The sequence below is a fragment of the Lepidothrix coronata genome, unplaced genomic scaffold (genome assembly GCF_001604755.1).
Source record: "Lepidothrix coronata isolate B3197 unplaced genomic scaffold, Lepidothrix_coronata-1.0 Scaffold97, whole genome shotgun sequence".
Lineage (NCBI taxonomy): Eukaryota > Metazoa > Chordata > Aves > Passeriformes > Pipridae > Lepidothrix > Lepidothrix coronata.
The window spans coordinates 2,918,053-2,938,327 of record NW_016690277.1 but is presented as its reverse complement, the minus strand read 5'-3'; the positions used below and the strand labels follow the sequence as shown (position 1 = coordinate 2,938,327).

General features: G+C 38.4%; 1 protein-coding gene across 3 annotated transcripts; it reads right to left on the bottom strand.

Moving 5' to 3' along the window:
• Positions 1–81: 81 nt before the first annotated feature.
• On the bottom strand, positions 82–19,445 carry TRPC1 (transient receptor potential cation channel subfamily C member 1). 3 transcript variants are annotated; one of them, XM_017822385.1, is made up of 13 exons: positions 19,097–19,445; positions 17,774–17,928; positions 16,502–16,603; positions 15,460–15,662; positions 13,932–14,063; positions 12,473–12,668; positions 10,465–10,801; positions 8,877–9,016; positions 6,688–6,831; positions 3,916–4,091; positions 3,560–3,761; positions 2,810–3,004; positions 82–2,001 (listed from the first exon to the last, which is right to left on the bottom strand). In XM_017822385.1, exons 1-13 carry the CDS (start codon positions 19,230–19,232, stop codon positions 1,774–1,776), a joined length of 2,346 nt encoding a protein of 781 aa, XP_017677874.1. In that variant the 5' UTR covers positions 19,233–19,445; the 3' UTR covers positions 82–1,773. The 3 variants fall into 3 exon arrangements, with proteins under 3 accessions (XP_017677874.1, XP_017677875.1, XP_017677876.1); XM_017822386.1 differs by lacking the exon at positions 19,097–19,445 and adding an exon at positions 18,859–18,880; XM_017822387.1 differs by lacking the exon at positions 19,097–19,445 and having other exon boundaries at positions 16,492–16,603; positions 17,774–17,926.
• Positions 19,446–20,275: the final 830 nt, after the last annotated feature.

Below are 20,275 nucleotides of genomic sequence, written 5' to 3'. Positions count from 1 at the left end.
TTACTACCTTGACATGACAAATTACTTTCAATGTGGTACTTGATATAATGTGTTTGCAATATGACTAATATTAATACAACCACATTTTTCAAAGAGCTTTTATTTGTCTGCTTCCTTTTTTGGATCTATGTAACACAGACAGCACATAGATTTTATGTTGGTGCATTATCCAGACATGAGATCTGAGTCCAAATACAAAACTCAGTGATCCTCCTTGCTTTGAACCAAGAGGTTAACTTCCTATTCACATGAAATCAAGTATCAGAACCCCTCTAGACTGTAACATTTCTGGAAGCAGAGTATTAAAACCTAGTTCAGAAATACATAATGTCATAGTACAGAAAATATATTACTTTTACAAGAAAGAGTTTTATAAGAATTCCTTCAAAAAAGTAAACATTCATGTGAGCCTCCACTCCATCAATCTCCCCAAATCTACTGTAGTCAAAGACCACTCTGGCTGCCTGCGCCTTCTGGCCATACAGCCATTTTAGAACAGCACCATCATAACAACAAAATCGTCAGTCAACCCTTTAGCTGTCATAAATATACTTGTTTTGTAATTAAAAATACAGGAATCTCACATTTCTCAATTACAATTTTTCAGCTTGAATAATATATATATATATATAAGCATATAAAGGACCCTCTAGCACAGAAAATCCACAAAGCCCTTACTGTCCATTGTAAGCAAAGTCAGATCACATGTTTTCACAAAACATAGTATTCCTGACACAAACTAAATTCTAGCTTGGCAACAACTGTGGTAAAAAACAGGAAAAAAGAAAAAAAAGTTTAAAAGTAGGATATGTAAAACCTGTGTTAAGTAGACCATTCTGAAGTACATCTCTCCAATGACCAGACTCAATGATCTCACAGAAACAACCACAGAATGTTTCACAGGAATTGTTCAGCACTGCAAACAACAGCACTCATGTGCTCCAGCTCACTTTCATTAAATCACAGGTTCCAATAATTCAAATAATTTATTATCCAGATTTTAAAACCCCAAGACATCAAACATTAAATGTGCACAGGTTAGTTTTAAAATTCTGTTCCCAATCTTAGCACATTTATTAAAATGTACTATTGAGGCACTGCTGAAAAATCCAAGCAGGGACTGATTGTCTTATATATAACCATCAACATTCAAGAAATAGTTGGTCTATTTTGTGTTCAAAATGTCAGTGTTCCCATGAAAGGGAAGAGTCTTGATGATTTGATGTGCTGTATTCTATAAATGTTACAGTCAACGTTAACATACAAAACTAGAACTGCCTCTTTCAGAGCCATACAGTCTCCCCATGCACTGTAACCTACAGTCAAACATAATTTCCAACTGTGCTGGAAATTTTCTATTATTCTATATCTGACTTTTCTATTAAAAATAAACGTAGGCTGGATTTTTGTTTAAAAAGCCTATCTTCCCCCACAACTTGAAAAACAAGTATCAAAAAAGAACAAACAGCAAAAATAGAAGAAAGAAAGACGTTGTGCTAGTTATGAAGCTCTGACACCTGACAGCCACGCTCTGAGGAACATTTAAAAAACTCCTATATACAAATTTTATATACACACTGAAAGCCTAAGAAAATTACTATATCTGATTTTGCATTTATTTCAACCACTCTGCTGCAGCTGCGACTCATGCAAATGCATTTTGAAATGTATTTTTGTGCAATATCTTGTTGATATGATCTGGCAACAGAATTAGGGCAACACTTTTACCTACAGGTATCTGAAAGTACACACTTCTTGTTTACAAGCTAGGCTTTAGTTTCTTGGATAAAACATGGCGTATTTAGAAGTTCGGAAGCCAAGCAGGTCTCTCATTTCATTGCGGAATTTCGACAGGTCTTGCCGCAGCTCGTTGAGGTTTTCCACAGTTGCCTGATCCGTACTTTGCATCTTCTGTCTCATGGAAGTCAAGTAACGGTGGACTAAGCAACACATCACCTTTTGGTAATTCTCATCTCTCTTTTGCTTCAGATTTCTCCATTCCTTTAAACAAACATCACACATTTACCGTGGAAAAGTGAACTTTGAGCCCTAAAGCCTATATACAACTACACAGAGAATAAATATGAATAACAAAGCTATTTTATAAATACATGCCGATGTGCACAAACATACAATGCATCTAAATTGCCTGCAAAATTTAAATTATAATCTGCTGTACCATCAAAACTGAAATTTTTTTATCTACCTGTCTTGGTAATTGTCCTATGAGCAATTAAGAGGTTCCATAGTCCTGAATGTCTCTCAGTGCAAATTCCATGAAGTGTTTTAGTTTGTTTATTTAATGCTATTTTTGTCAGCAAGAAGATGCAAAATTAGTATGCAAAATTACAGGGTACAAAAAAACGTTTATTTAAGAAAAAAAAAATAAAAATTCCTCCCCCCAACAACGAAAGGCTTCAGTGATCGTTTTCGGTTATTTATTTTGACACTTCTGTAATGTGTTTAAAACCAATTACCTTCCCCAAAGAATACTCTAACCTCACCATTTTTGAGATTAGCACATACTTCCCTGAGGTTTCTATGTGTTTTCATTCAATCAAAGCATTTTTTTCCAGACTATTTCTGGGGGAACTGGGGGTTGGAGGGAAGGGGGTTGAAATTCCCAAACCAGAAAATTATTAGAGCCTTACTTAAGCAGAAATAGGTGCCACTTATTTACATTTCAGATGCAATACACATTATTCTGCAGTTGGTGTTAATCTTAGCAGCGTTCACCTTATGACATTTCATTTTAGCAAGCAGGACCTCTCCAGCTTCAGAGCCTGGAGCTTTCCCAGTTGTTCCTTACCTTCAGGCTGTTCTGACGTTTCACTTTGCCACTTGATGTATGAGAGCAGATCCATTTACTGAGACTGTTGAAGAGGTAACAGATAGTCTTGGGAGAAGGGATGACATTGAAAGGTGGGGGGAGCGTGCATTTGTCATCAAAGTAGCTGAGCCAGAGTTTGGCACGAGCAAACTTCCACTCCTTGTCTTCGTGATTCTAAAGCATCACAAACATTAACAGAGAAAAGAAGCAAAAATATTAACAGGCTATTTTGTGAGTTTTATTTTCTCATACCTGTCAACTGACCATAATTTAATTTTGGTTATATAACATTTTAAGATATAGGTTACATAGTATTTTAATAAGTTTGTTTTAATATTATAATATTAAAGACATAAAATAAGTACACTCTCTTTAATTCACTATATACTCTATGTAAGTATAAAATTCAGCCATGAAGGTATAACCCCCTTATCAAATGCCAAAGCACCACACATATCAAGAGCAGCATCTTGAACAGCCACTGTAACAAGAAAGTCATCAATTCCCAGCAGGCCAAAGCCCTGCACACGTTCAATGTGCAAAGCACCCATTTTATTTGGATCAAAATAAATAAAAAGTTCTTATTTGAAGGAAAGATGACCCTTGTGAGCTCACTGACAGAGCTCAGCCATGAAGGTCTGTAGATAAGTCTACACATCACAGGAAGAAATTTGTACAAATCCAAACATACAGCGAGCAGTTACTGGAAATTAATCAGAAACCACTTACTGCTATCAGCTGAAAACTTTTATGAAGCATTGCCACAAGGAGTTTAGTTAATACTATCACAACCACCACGTTGTAGGTACCAACAATAACAGCCCCCACAAAAGACTGTAATTCTTCACCATAGCTAAAACGTGTGACAAAAATTGCTACATGTGCCAGGGAGAATATGTACCAGAACAGAGCAAAACATGTGCCAATGAACCTGCAAAAACAAGAAAAACAAAAATCTGGTTAGGGAAAGCAAACACCAAAAGTTTTTAATGTAAAAATCAAGTTCATTGAAAAATTCGGATTTTGTTTAATTACTAAAGAGTAAGGGCTAAAACAATCAGCTATTTTATAGATATCAGACTCACGAATGAAATGTGTCATTGCTCTGTTGTTCACAGAAAATACCCGCACAGTCCTTTTCTTCATTTACAGTAAATCCTTTATCATAAAGTTGTGTCAATCCAATTGTGAATGAGAACAAGACAAGAAGAAACATGCCCAGAAATTTTCCAAAATCTTGCAGCATCTGCCCCATTGAAATCTGTGAAAAAGATTTATTTCCCATTTTAGTAAAACATGTAGTTATTATTTGTATTCTCTCCTTCAGCCTCTAATCAGCAAAAAAAAAAATCTATTTACATTTTAAATATTTAAGTTGAATTTTCACATGCTAAACAGATCTCAAAATCAGGAGATATCCTTGTACTATTTTTGAAACTAAAATTCTAGATACTAAAAAGAAAATGTAAGTAGTTTTAACATCACCTGATAAGTTTATATCCTACACATAACCATAAGCAATGGTATTTAGACCTTAGTATTTATCTGCAGTACCAATGGTAGTAAGGAACTCACAAGTCAACAGACAAAAGCAGTAAATGAAATGCATGTGAACATAAATGCCACCATAGAAAGCTAAGAAAATATTTATAAGGACACTGAATTAATCAAAACATTTGGAATCATAATTCATCACTAATAAAAAAATTTTTAAAGGTAGTATACCAAAGCCCATCTGCAGAATACAGTATTAATTTACTGTACATTCTATGTAAGATTTTAAATAAACATGTGTGTGTAAGCACATAAAAACTGAAGGATAAAGTATAGAAGGTATGACAGGAAATTCTGATCATTAGTTTCCAATTCAAAATATCCTATACAGAACTTTGCAACATTAGTACGACAGCATCTTTAAAAAAAGTTACAATATATGCTTATGCCTTTTTCCAACACAGAAAAGACTTTGCTTTTGACATAAGGATAAATTTTTACACAGACACAACATAAACTGTTTATATAGTTTAATTACTGTTCCTAAGAACTTCTTGAGAACAATATATCATTATAAAGAATGCAAATATATAAAAAAGGATTGGGTCAATGTAATCTTCTATATAAATCAGCATGTGGAAAGCCTAATCCTGTTTGAATCAAAACTGTACCAAATCACAGTCCAGAACTGTAACACAGCTCAGGTTTTGCAAGTAAAACTTCACTGGGAGATGAACTCCTGCTCCTGCTCCCTCCCATGCTACTGGGAACTCCCCGAGTCCCCCCTGCAGCACAGCACACGCTGAGTCTGTACAGTTTGTCACAGTCAGGGAGACTCTGCAACTGTAGCAGAGCTGTGCACCAATTACATGCACATTAGTCAGGATGACTGTCATCCCCATCCTATTTTTTGGTCACATCTAAGCCTTTAATGGAAAATAACCCAACCCAAATCCCAACAACAAAACATCTACCCTTTAACTGACACACAGTCCCAGACAGGAGAGAGACAAAGTAGATGAAACAGGAACACATAAGAAGTGCAAACCACCCAAAACTATTTTGTTTGGAACAGAGTGTAATACCCATCCCAAATGCCAGTTGCTTTCTTCATATATTCATGCTTGCCCTCTCTAAGCATTTGCAAGTTCTAAGCATCTGAAATCTAATTATCTAATCTAGGGGAATATTATTCTACCTTCTGTTAATAAAAAACCACCACACACAGCCAACTTACAAATCTGTATTATAATAGGTTTTACTAACCAATGAGTCAAGTAAATGAATGCTTAAAAATAACTCTAATAGCCAAGAGACCGTGGTAGCTGCCTTCCCCCACCCCCACTGCTGGGTTTCCATGCCATATTTGATTACCACCATTTGAACTTTGTGACCTACTTTCAGAAAATACTGTAGGAGTTGTTGCACCAGCCCTACTGGCCAACAGTAATAACATAAGCTCCTGTGTGCCTCTGAATGGGGCACTGTTGACTGTTTTTATTTACTCGGAGAATTTCATAACAGTCTCCTAATAAAAACTTGTGCAAGTTCTAGTACATAAATAAATATACACATAAAACAGTGAATCTCTTTAAAATGTGGAGAGACTTCAGCGTTCAATCAATTTGTACAACAAGCCTAATGCTCAATGCAACATCAAGACTTTAGTATTTTTTTCAAAGTATGCAAGTACATTTCCACCTAAAATGTATAACAGAAAATTATGTCATTGAAACACGGGGATTTTTACTCTCATCATTACTCACGGGAAGGCTCCAGCAAATTCCAAGTAAGAATTTGTAAGAAACCTGTTCTCCCTTCTTATAACTACCAATAAATAGATGATTATTTCAATACTCTTGAGAGATTTCTATTTTTCAAACAAAAGCAATGTGCACAACTCAACATGCAGCTTCAATGAGATCACAGACAAAAACAGAAAGGCTTTTGATAGCTCTTCCTTGCTACACACCTCATTCACCCACCTCTTTAGAGATAAGAAGTTAAGCCAATTATTGTATACAACTTTCAAGAAGAAAATGATCCTTACACTTTTCAAACTGTGGACACTTATGCAGTATGTTAAGCTTACAACAGATGAAAACAAAAAGACAGTATAGGTACAGTTATCACGGAAAAATATCATAAGAAAGTGAACTACACAAGGTCTTTCACTCTTTTTCTTACCTTTTCCCATCTCAATCATGTTCTACATGAAAGATTGAAAAAAAAAATCAAACTTCAGTGCAGTATCACTTCTTTCTACTTTTCACTTTCCTACTTAACTTTTTTTCATTTATTCTCAATAAGACTCTTGATGGCAAATTAGGTTTAATGTTTTCTCAGGCAGAAATGATACTCACCTGGAGTGGTCCCAGAATAGAACTGGTTGTGTACATAAAGAAGAGACGCAGGTAACTAAGAACATTAGCAAAAGCAAAAAGTCCTTCTGCTACTAGGGTAGGATGGAATGCATCCCAGTCCTTCCTTTCAGCATAGTCATGGAACTGAAACATGAAAAGGGCAAACAGAGATCAGTGACATTACAAATACAGAAATGCAGCCAGGCACCACTCCCTACTTCTGCCTCCAAAACAGGCAAGAGCATAAAAGAAATTAATGTGTATCATTCATAGACGTCTCACCTCTTTTAGAAATTTCATTCTTTTTAGAAAAAGGCAGTTTAAAAGGCATTCCAGAGGGAGACAGAAATCAGACAATTTAAATTCAACACCTAACTCTGCCACTCACTTGTTGAAACCATTTATTCCTCTGTTCTGCCTCCTCTGTTCTGCATGCTTTGTTGAAACAGGGACTCATGTACTTCATAAACATGTGCATATGTGTATAACAGGCCTCAGTCAAAACCAACATTAAGATGCTGTAAAGAAAACTAACACACACAGGTGCGATTGCAACATGGTGACAGCTGACCTTAACCAGCTTTAGAAACACTTATGACTTGGGGTTCCTTCAACAGATTTTGTGAATGGCTACAGAGAATGGAAGTCACAAATAAACTGTTGATGTAAACACACCCTTCAAGTACTATCCACTAGGTACTACTGTTCAACTTATTCATGGAATATCCACAGATCCCAACTTTTGGCTTGGCTGAAAGCAGTCAGCATTTATATTACCAGCCTCTGCTGCCTCCAAATCGACATTCAAAAACTAAGGAACTCAAAGCTGCTTTAAAATAACTTGCCCAAAAATCTGCTGCATAAAGATGGCAAGAAACAGGGATAAACATGTTTTTATACATTTCATTTGCATGTGTACAAATCCTCCTGCTACAGAGACTCTTCCTTTACTTCTTACAGCTTAAGTGCCTATAACATGGACCCAAGATGTAGGACAAACATTTTTATTTGGATTCCTAAATGATTTATAAACCATAAAAATAAATTTTGTCATATAACAGTGGCAAAAAACCCATTATGTGCCTGTTACATAGGAGTCCTGCATCTTCCCAAAGGTTACAACTCGAATTAGCAGCAAAGGGCTCTTATCTCAGCAAAGGAACTGCTACTAGAGACATGCTGGTTGCAAGCAAAGGGCTGGGAAGGCAGCCCAACATGGCATTCTCCCTCTAGTTTTTTTCCAAGAAATGGAGCCTTCCTTTCCAAGTGATTACCAGTCTCTGAATCAATCCAAGGATAGGGAAATGAGCCAAACACCAAGTTGGGAAGAACTGAACCAGTTTATTTCCCTCCCAACTGCCAGACAGCTGTCAACTTACAGTTTGCAAGATAAAATAATGGTGCTACTGCACTGGCTTGAATTTTGCTAAAATAGTCACATTCAATTGGTCTGGCAGCTTGCCATATGCTGTGTGGCAAACAACACATGCAACAGAATGGCAATGATGGTCTGCAAAACTCACATCTTCAACCAAATCCAGATGGCTTTTCATAGAGAAAGGCAAGGCTCCTCTATGGTCTCGGGGCTTTTATCCTTACTACCATAAAAAACTCCAACCAAAACAACCCCACCAAGCCAAAAACCAATTAAAAATCCCCCCACAACCACTTAGGACATTTGAGTATATGTAATCAAAAGCTAAATAAAACTTTCTGTAACAAAATAGCATTAGGCAGTCCAAACACAGAGATTACTATTAGCTTTCTGTGTGGTACTATGGACTCGGGTAAGCTCAAATGCCACATCAGGTGAAATGCACTTCCCTAAACAAAAATCAAGCCCCTGGAAGACCAGCCAGTTCTTACAAGGAAGATAGTACCTCTGTTTGAGGTCTCCAAGTACTCGGACATGTTGTGATGTGTTTTCTAACTCCTATCTGCCTCATCAACTTCTCTCCAAGATGCAGCAAGACCTGAGGTCTTGACAACTACATGGCATGTACCCCATAGAACATTTAACTCCAAAGCCTGAGCTGTACCCACATAGTAGGGCTGTTACTAATGTTGTGCCCTTCACCACAACCTACTGCTGCCAAGACACCACGTGTAACACATCTTCCTGCACTGTGCAGCACTGCACTACTGTCAGATGTGCTCAGAGAAATGGATCTATGAAGACAAGTGCTCACCTTGTTATGGGCAACGACCTTGAGGGCAAAAGTTGCCAAATACAGGGAATTCATGACAAAACTAAGCTGATTACGGGATTCTTCTAAAAAATCTTCTAAACCCTCATACCAGAGTCTCTTAACATCTGACCACACCATTCCTGCAGGAAAAATAGAAAACCCAGGGAAGTGAAGCCATTGTACTGAACAGGTATTTTTTTAAATACAATCACCATGTATTTGACAGTGAATTTGTTACAGAATCAGTAAAAGGAGACGGAGAAGATGCTACAGGTGACGTTATTTACACACACAAGAACTGGAGTTCTGTTGCTTTATTTATTTTCCTGTGGAAGACACTTGTATGATTTACTCTCAACAAATTAGAAAATTACTTTATTCTTGATTTTGAAAGTTAACCTAGAAGAACACAAAACTTACTACTAACTTTATGTGTTAGAAATTCTGCTGTGGCCATTTTGACATTGGTTTTAGAATGCATTTTAATGGAACTATGGAATATCATATGGAAAATGGAATATGGTGAATCCTTGTTACTTGGTTCTTTTTATTCCAGCTGATTTTGTAACACATTTTCTAAATATATTATTTTTCAACTTACTGAATATTTGTAAATAATAAGTACAATATGCCATTACAAAAAAAGTATTTAAGCTATAAATGCAATTACTATTTTAAAAATCTGTTAAGATTCAGTAATGTGAAAAGTAACCCAATTTTAATGATTATGTTGCTCAGAGGTCATATTTCAATTTTACTTGAAATCCACATTAGAATACTACACGAAGAAAATAAAATGTTTATAGTCAAGACCACCTAAGGACACACTTCATCTACAGTAGATTTGATGGAACAAAATAATTTCTAAAATCAGATATTTAATCTCAAAGTAAAAGAGGAATCTGTTTTGCATTCAAAAGTTGAAGTTTTCAAGCTTAAAGACCTGCCTGTGTTTGTGGGGGGTACTGAGTATTTCCAAAATCTGCATGAACTACTCAACATTCTTCATATAGCTCAACAGTGAAAGAAATCACCATTACACAAAAAACCCCACCCTAAAACATCAAATAAATCACCCAGAACTATTTAGATAAAAAATTTGTTGGTTTTTTTTACCATGTCATTGCTTCTTATGAGTCTGGTCAAACAAATGATACATATCTAATCATCACATCAAGGTAAATTTTAATGTAAAAACAAACACATGCCATCCAACCAAAAATATGGTAAAAGGTTTTATGAATTTTCAACTGAAAGTTCCTGAGAACTCAACAAAAATGATACCTGTGCTCCCTCTGCTGCATCAACCAGAACTGACATGCAGTCTTTCCCGTAGTTATGATTATCAGTGGCAATGACATTCAGAAATGGAAAACCATACCTTGAGAAAATACTACTTGTTTCTGTGTTTTAAAACAAGCATGAGGTAAATGCACACCTTCAATTAATTAGACTAAGATGGGGTATGCATGCAGACATAAACATATACAACATGAATAACATGCTGGTTTCCTAAGAAGGTTACACAAGTCATTACTGTGCCATCAACATCAGTAATTGCCATCCAATACACTCAAATCACACCTACCAATTAGCCAGATTATCAGAAGATAGTCTATTCTCTCAAGGGCTGGTCCCATTGTATTCTTCTTATTCTCATTGTAGACAAGGGAGTACAAATTAAGTAATAAGAGAAATGTGAAATATGAAGCTCCATGAATAATAAACTTCATAAAAGGAGTGTGAATCATTCGACCAACTCGAGATTTAGGAGCTAACAAGTAACACAGGGACAGAAGTGGCCAGAAAATGCCAACCATCAAAACAGTCAAGATCTTCTTGCAGGTGTGCTTGCGGCGATAGCCGGCCATCTGCCCGAACCACACCGTGTTCAGGAACTGCTGGCAGTTTGACTGGGCAACAAACTGGGGGGGAGAAACAAACAAGAAACCAGTCTCAGGTTTCTTACTACACATTACTAATTGACATTATTAATTTTCAAACTATGTGTAGATACCAACTAACAAGAAAAGGCAAGAATATCAACTTGAAATAATTATCTCCTAAGATACCAAAGCAATATGGAAGCCTAGCCATGATGATGATGATGGAACCACTATGCATAAAAACAGCCATTATTCTAATTTCCTTTTACAGTCAGCAACTAAACACAAATTATACACACTAGACTGTCAATGGGTTTTAGGTTAAGAATTTTGATTTCTAATAATGTAGAAATCTAGCAGATAAATAACATCACACCTCAGACAGCTCCACTCTGTCTTATTATAAAGTATAGTGATCTTAACTGAAGAATAAGATACTGTTATTGTTGAATACTATGTACAATGTAAAACACAAAACATTGTAAGATGAGGAACAAAGTGGTCAAGCAATTTTATACATGAGTTCTTAAAATCACTATGGCTCTATTCAGCAGGGTTAATTTTATATCAGAGTAAGTTATACATATCAATCTCTCAAAAAAAGGCAAGTTTGTCCTGAAAATTATGCATATTATGCAAATATAGTTTTAAATTTCAGGTGCTTATCTGCATGAGTTACAAAACAATGTATTTCACCAGAGAATGGTCTGTCGTTTAATCAAAAAAGAACCTTGCTGTTATCATAATATTCTATAAAGCATCATAAAAACTGTCTCTACAGTAAACTTGCCAGGAATAAAGCACATTCTGCAGATACTTTCCTCATACCACAGAAAAAAGTTGTTATTTTCTAAGCACTGTGGTAAAAACAAGCTATCCTCAAACCCAGAAGAACATCTGAAACACTTTAGTGTGCTTGTTGAATGCACACCAGAAATAAATAATGCTGCTTCTAGGGCATTCCATAACTATGGCTTATGCCTTTTAAACACCATGTGTTTCAACAGTTTCACAAACAGTTTAAACCCAGACAAGTAGAACAGACAGAATTATATCTCCTTCTGCAAATGCTAACTAAAAATGGATTTTGCATGGAAAGCAAACTTTCTGTCCTTGGTCCTTGTACTAGGAATCCCACAAACACCCATTTGCCTTCTAGCACAGAAAACTAGAGTTATAATTTGTCAAGGGACAAAGATGACAATAATCTACTGCATGAAATAAATTGCATATTAATGGCATAAAAAGCACTGCTATTCTGGAACAGAGGCACTATTCAGTTATACCAGCACAGGTCCAACTTAATTACTGAACAGCTCCAGCAAGGCTGAGACAAAGCTGAACAGTTAATGACTAGTGAGAGGATGATAAATCATGTTTGGCATCTAAGGATCCATGCCTCCCTAGGCAAGGATTTAATGAGGATCTGAACAAATAATTACACTACCAGAGCTGTTCACAGAAAAGCAGTAGTTTATACTCCAAAACAGAAAATACTACATTCTTCTCCACAGTAAGAATTGAAGAAACACTCAGTATCTTGCAGCATCACTTCCCTGTTTTACATGCTGGTACTCTGTGTATTACCATCTCTTCTATAACTCCTGCACATTTATTTCCATTTCTATGTCTAGAGGCTCAACAACAAATTAAATTAATTACTAGCAAAATATGATATGGAAAGTCTATCAAATTACTGCAAAGACAAACCTCTTTTTGATTATACTTGATTGCAAGTTTTAAGCGGCTTAGGTTCATCCTCTCTTCCAACAGTCCTCGCTTGTCTACATGTTCATCGCTGGATGTGTGATTCAGAATCACTTCCAGCTCCCGGGAGTTCCGTGCTTGTGCAAGCAGATCTTTAGCAAAGGTTTTGCACTGTTGAGCGAGCTCCTCATAATCATTTCTGAAAGACACAGAAGCAGAACGTGCTATTACGCTGTTCTGATATTATCTGTTAAATAATTAACTACCCATTTTTGGTTGGGATTGTATGTTATGTTGAGACAAATTAAAAGAAACCACCCCAAAAGTCATGTGTCAAGGTCCAAGCACTCCTAAGACAACTCTGAGTAGTTCTCACCATGTGACATGACCATTACACTTCAGTTTAGTTTGCAAGACCATTAGAAAAAAACTGACAAACAGACTTACAGTGTACAAATTCTCATCTCATGAGTTTCATATACAGAATGAAAGCTCAGAATTATTTCCAGGAGATAAGAAAGTGTGGTAGGCACAAAACATGGCACTGCTAAGTAATCATTCGGACTTGCCACTTGACAGGAAGTTGTTTTGGGTTTTGCTTTATTCCTGTAATCTGAAAATTAAAGTCTATTCACTGAATACTAAGTATTAATACAATAAACACAGGAAAAGAAACCACATGACTTCCTTGTCTCACCTTGCACACAGTCCGTTTTAGTGCCAACCTGTACCATAAAAATGCAACAATTGAGCTCTTTTTAAGAAAGACAAGCAGATAAAATACAGAAAATTCACATGTTGTTTAGGAAAGTAGAATTTTACCTCATATAAACACTTGCTTTCACATTCTTGGAAAGCTTTTGTGCTGGTAAGTTACAAAATGGTAGAAATCTGCATAGTTCAAACATGAAATTATACTGACCATTTGTTCATTAAATAGAGTATTTTCAACATGAAATCTCCACATATATGCATATTTCACATATATACACACATGCACTGTTCAAAGTCTTATAAGGGGCAAACTTAAGAAACAATGCTCTAAACAACTCTCAACATGAGTCAGATCAGTATAAACAACTTATTGCATATTTCTATCCTGATACAGGAAAAAAAAGTGCAGAATACTGGTGAGATACTGATATGATTAATAGGTGTGTGATTTTCACATAAGTCAGCCTTTAGCATAATTTCTGTTTTTCAGAGTAGAGCTGAAATTTGAACTGTAAGTGCAACTATACAGATTGAACTGTCTACACCTAAAAGAATTCAAAATCATTAAACTGTCAAAACAACTACCAATGAGGCATAAATTATATTATATAACTTGTTATTATGTCTATTTATCAGTTTAAACACTTCAATTAAAAAAAAATTAAGAATAAACCTTTTCTAATGCATACACATTTCTGTACATGTAATTTCATAAGTATTAAAATTAGTTTGTATTTTCAATTCCTACCTGAATTCAACCTCAACAAGGCTTAATTCTTTCAAGTCTGCACTGAGTTCAAAAGCTCGTAGGATTGGATCCTCCTCTGTCAACATTATTAAAGCAGGACTGGCCAAACACCGATAGATGTCAAGACGAAACCTGTGACAAAAGGACAGCAAGCAAAATGAAGGTGTTTCACTTCATTAGCAGTTTCAAATCAGAACCTATTCCAAAGGTCTGCATAAGCAGCTGAAAGACAAAACAATCTGCTTTCTTAAAATTAGACACTACAAGCATTAAATGTGGTATGTCACAGAAGACACAGTTCCATGACATATTTAGAATCCTTAAGTACCAAAAATTGGCCAAACTGGTTCCCTCTTCTTTTCCTCACTACTTTCCCTGTTATCAGCACAGCAGCAGAAGGTCATCAGTCAAGGTAAGAGCATTTGTAAAATTCTGACATTTTAAGTCAGAGACTGGATGTGGCACCTGGTGCCATGGTCTGGTAACCACGGCAGTGCTGGATCAAGGGTTGGACTTGATGATCTCAGGGGTCTTTTCCAACCTGGTTGATTCTATGATTCTATGAAGTAAGGAGCTTTAATGTGCAACACAGAAAAAACATCAGGGAATGTGTTTGAAGGGATGTTCTCCTCTTGCAAACTGAGTGACTCAAGAACACTGAAAAAAAGGATGCTATCTGTTCTAGTTTAAACTAAGAGCCGCTATCTCAAATGTTTCTATTTTTTGTCTGCTTAGGATACCCTGACACCTTTTCTCATACTGAAGCTGACAACATGGGGTATAGGATGGATACCAGAATGTGGCCTGGAGTAGCCAAATACCAGTAACAATTATGTTTTCACTTCTCTTATTTTTCAGTATTTTGCATACATACTGAGTAATTACACAGTAATTAACTGCATATTGTAATTGCAGTACCCTTATGATCTTTGAGCTCTGTGATTTTTCATTCCAACTCTCACATATAAATTTTATTCAACCCTCACACATGTTGTCAAGTTAACCAGGCAAAATATTTACCAGACTGGTAAATCCCTCTCCTCACCTGAATCTTTATTAAAAAGCTTTCTACTTTTAAAAATACTGAAGAAAAAAAAGAAAAAAAAAAGTGTTTGCATACATCAATCCCTGATGCAGAATTATCTACCTCCTCATTCTGGTTCAAAATCCCCCAAATATTAAGTAATTTGAGAAAAATTTTATTTCCATAATCCCTATGCTCCCAAGGTAAAGGTAGCCAGAATGTCTGAGACACAACTGGTAGCAAGGAAAAGCATGTAGCTTAATATGCACAGGGACTAAGAGTATAAAACCAAAATGGAAAAAAAGCCACTGCCTCCCACCAGCCTTTTCAAGCACAACCCATCCCCAAGAACTATCATCTCTCACAATATGGGCTACAATGTATTACAGGAATTCACTGATAAACTTAAATTTAAAAAGAAAAAGGAAACATACTGAATCTGACCCAAGCAATACCTGAGGACTGAGAATTTTTTTATTAGGGACTATGACTGCTGAGTCTCACCTGGAATGTCGTAGACTATCTTTTTTGTTCTTGGCAGTACACAGTGTGCATTCACAGCCTACAGCATGAGGTTTGGGCAAGGATATATCTTGCTTTAGCAGCATGGTGAGAATTTCATAGTTGTTCCGATGAGCAGCTAAAATGACCGGTGCCACATCCATGGTCGTTGAGTACTCTGGGTTCTGAATGCGTTCCATTAATTTCTGGAATAAAACACGGCAAGTGTCTAAATTTATTACCCACAGTTCTACTACAGTGCTTACATGTAAGGGGCTTTTTGACTGTTTAACAGTGAATCTGCTCTTCAAAATTCTTTCCAGTGTTTCGTAGCACAAAAAGAAGGAAAAATTTGCAAAAACATTCAAACACCTCTCAGATAAATACTGAGAAATAGACACAGAAATGTTTCTGATATATTTACACAGAAAATCTGACATTCAATGCCTGCCTTCTCCAATATACGTGTGATATTAAAAATTGTTCTCTTGCTGTAATATGAGAAAAATTATTTTATTTACTAAGTGCAGAAAAAATACCTTGAATGTGTCATACTCTGTCACACAATACCTTATTCCTTCCCTTCCTCCACCTCTAGCTGTGTACTTTTAAAAGTTCTCTGACAATTAAGCATTGCCAAGTTAAGTTTCAAGTGATTAATTTCAAGGTAAAGATCTGACATTTATAGATTCGCTCGAAAAATCTATGAAGCTTCAATACATGAATAAACCCTTTCTAGGTAAAGGCTGCTAACCACCTTGCAAACAGGCTACAGGAAAACATTTATAACCACTGTTTTCATTCTCTTCCAAACTAGGCACCTATTAGCACTGGCAGGTATAAAGGTGCTGTATTCCTTAGGCCATAAAGCAAAACAATGTATTCCATCTTTCAGACAAATCAGGCTACAAAAATGATCCTCAGTGTCCAGGTTCTATCACCTCAGAGACGCAGAACTTAAGAGCATTGTTTTAAATACCCCAGCTACCCAGAATGTGATAGCCCCCACTCCCCAACCAAAAACCAAGGACTAACAACACTCAACCACAATGGTTGGTCTGGAGGATCTTTTGGGCCGGTGATTAAGTAGAATGTCCACAGCTCCCACCACTTCCGAGTCAATAGCCACCAAAAGTGCATCCGATGACTAAGGAAAGAAAACAAATCATATGTGAAAACAGCAGTAACTTAAAACAGCAGAAAGAGTCAAATGCGAGGCAAACTGCATTTTTAATATACTATTTTAAATTTATATTTCAAGTACTAAAACAACGTTCTGCATTATTACCAGGCCAATGATCAGGATACAAATGCGGGCTGTCATTCCAGGAGTTCACAGAGCCTCACTGACAATTTGTTTCATTGCACAAACAGCAAAAGAACAAATTGCAGAAATTGCTTTCCAGCAAAGATGATGCTGAATACTTGCAAAAATCAAGTTCTAAGGGACAGTTTCCTGTGGTACTAAAAACATTAAAAGCAAGTGTCTGTGTGACACAGCTTGGGCCTATGGGATACTTCAGCCCCGCATTCGTAGCAGCTTTTTCTTCTTGGCTGGTAACTCCTGCAACTTCTCCTAAGCTGAGCTAAGCAGTTTTTCATTTTCCCCTCAGTTGATATTATTCTCTTTAATTCACTTCCAAAAATTCAAATTTTCACTTTAAAAAATAAAAGACACAGCTTTTATTATTGCCACTGATCCAGGGAGGGGAAAGCTTGTTGTTTTATTCATGTCCAATATCAAAAAATGTAGTAAGAAATGCTACTTCTTCCTGTCTTACATACTTAAGCCATCATAGCTTCCACTCTCCCAGCAGCAGCAGAGATGCTGCATACAGTTAAGGAAGCATTGTTGGCAGGGAACTATTCTGCCATCAAGCACAGATCAACTTTAATAAGAAAGCACTTGCAGCAATGGACATTTGTCAGCTAATATAATGTGCATTTTTCCGTGTTACCATTTAAAAAGTTATTATACTCCATAGCCAAAGGGATATCTGCATTTTACACTTTTAATATGATGCACTAACTATATACTGTTTATTTTGCTTAAAGATAATGCGTGCATTTTATCTGCAACAGGAATAATATTTAAAATAAAATTCAGACTTGTTCATATGATTGAAAATGTTACTTATACATTTATATATACTTACAAAAAAGTAAAATTTTGTGGAAAAAGCCCACTTTTGCAATTATTAAATGGAAAAAGAACTGAACTGCCTATAAAGGCAGATTGTATTCCCTTCCAAATTCTGACAGATTAACAGACAACATATATGACTACACAGAAAATTTTCAGTAACGTGTTGTATACCTGGCAGCCGTAATCCAAAAGGAGCTGCAGTATGTCCAAGTTTTCATTTTCAATGGTTATGGTAACAGCATTTCGTCCAAGCACATCCACACAATTTATGTTCATTTCCCCAGAGCTGTTTTCCTCCAGGAGTTTCTTAACCATGTAATAGTCACCTGCACAAGTAATGCATGGATATCATTCTGTATTACCATAAAGCATGTGAACATTTTAAGTACCAGCTACCCAGAAACAAGACAACATTCCATAGCTGACAAGACACTGACAGACAAGCAAGAAGTCAAGGTAAATAAGTATTCTCTCATCAGGTAAAAAACTAAAGATTTACATCTTTTCAGGAAAGCAATAGACACGTACTTCATCTACGCCCTTAGTTCTAACACACACAAAAGCACGGGTAGCTTTCAAAACTGTCTCTGGGGTAACCCATTATTTTGCAGCATAGAAGACCATGATCAAGACAGACCTTAGTGTAGCATACTTACAGAAGTATATATAGAATACTTCTACGTGGAATAAAATACATAAAGAGCCTTCAAGAGCACTGAATCAGCTGTTATATGGACAAGTAGGTTTTCTACATTTTTTTGCCATGCATCATTTTAGATCCCTCAGTCCCTGCTCATACTTAAGAGAGCAAGCTGTGGCTTCATCCGATGTTCGGGACAGCCTTCACGGGCAGAGCACAGTTCCTAAGCTCGCTGGCTGATGTCACCGCAGAAATACTCCCACGGGTGCGAGCAAACCTAAACTCAGGGCCAGCACACATGTCAACACCTCACAGCCGTGCCTGTGAACCAAGCACGAAGGGCCGCGCAGCACATCAGTAAAAGCCAATTTCAGAGTCCAGCATTTCAGACGTGTTAACATCAGTTTTATTTAAGACCATATTTCTACTCAAGGGTAATTAAATACAGGCATAAAGAAGTATATTTTAGAAAGGAAAATCTCTGCCCGTCCACAACCACGGGTACAAATCGCAGGATATCGATCGCGCTTATTGCGGTGATGTTAAGATAAGCCCCGATTTTACAGCAGCTCCACACGCACAGGCTCCTCTAACAGCGAACGCAGCAAATAAATACCTTACGAATTGCTCCGGCACAAACCGAACTCTCTCAGGAGTTACTTCCCGGCAGAAGGAGCCGGGGCCGCTGGCTCTGGGACAGCGGGAGGCGGCGGGGCCGGACCCGCTCGGGGGTCCCGCCGCCCCCGGCAACAGGCGCGGCCATGGCGGGGCTGACCCCCGGCGCCGGCGGGCAGGGGGGATTCGGGCCCTCGGGGCGAGCGGCCGAGGCCTCGCGGGGGGGGCCGGGCCGGTACCTTTGTCACAGGCCAGCAGGAAAAGCTTCTCGTCCAGCGTGGTCTCCTCCTTCACCTGCCGCACGTCCTTCAGCGCCAGCAGCTTGTTGGGCGAGGCCGAGGCGGACGGGTCCGCGCTCTGGTACAGGGCGGCCATGGCTCGGCCAGGCCCATGCGGGCGCGGGCGGGGCGCTGTCGCGGCGCGGTCCCCGGTGCCCACGGGCCCCGCGGGGAGCGGGGCAGCGGCCCCAGCGCGGTCACCCCGCGGGCGGGCGGGCACGGGGCAGGGCGGGCAGGGCCGGCAGGGCAGGGCCGGGCCGGGAGGCCGCTCCCCGCCGCACTGCGCAGGCTCCGGGCCCCGCGCTGAGGGCAGCGCCGGCGGGCGGGCGGAGCGCGGGGGCTGCGGCTCAAGGAAGCGCCGCTGCCCTGTGGCGTCCGCGACCCCCCGACCCCCGATCCCTCTCGGCAGCGCTCAGAGGCCCGCGCCCCGCACGGTGCCTGCGAAGGGAGCACGGTGAGGCACGGGGCGCACACACCGCGCCCCCCACCTGACCACTCTCAGTTCTTCGTTTTCCCTTAGAGAATCACACAATCAGTTAGGTTGGAAAAGACCTCTGAAATCATCTAGTCCAACATATGACCTAACACCACCGTGCCAATCAGACCATGGCACGGAGTGCCTCTTCTGCTCTTTAAAAACCTCCAGGGACATTGACCCCACCACCTCCTTGGGCAGCTCATTCTAGTGTCTGATCACCCTTTACGTGAACAAATTCTTCTTCACGTCCAGTCTAAGCCTCCCCTGTGCAGCTTGAGGCAATGTCCTCTTTTCCTGTTGCTGTTGCCTAGGAGAAGAGGCCGGCCCCACTTGCCTCATTTTTGGAGCTGTACAGAGCAATAAAGTCACATCTGAGCCTCCTTCAGCCCAAACACACCCCCAGCTCCCCCAGCCTCCTCACCAGACTTGTGCTCCAGACCCTTCACCAACTACATGGTCCTTCTCTGGGCCCACTGCAGCACTCAGTGTCCTTCCTGAATCTCTTTTATCCCAGCTGCTTGGATCCAAATCCAAGCATTTAATTCTCTCAACTACCGCTTATCCTCTTATATAATAGAAACTGAATGGATGGATCTCTTACTGTTGATAAGTTCTAAAGCTTAGTACAACTGTTCACTCATCATGATTCTTGAGTTTTGCCA

Excerpts from the sequence above, each read along its gene's own strand:
- TRPC1 (XM_017822385.1), bottom strand. The coding sequence starts at position 19,232 with ATGGCCGCCCTGTACCAGAGCGCGGACCCGTCCGCCTCGGCCTCGCCC. Across the intron at positions 14,064-15,459 it reads GATAGTCTACGACATTCCAG|GTTTCGTCTTGACATCTATC; the intron begins GTGAGACTCAGC and ends CTTTTGTCACAG. Across the intron at positions 4,092-6,687 it reads CTATTCTGGGACCACTCCAG|ATTTCAATGGGGCAGATGCT; the intron begins GTGAGTATCATT and ends TCTTTTTCACAG.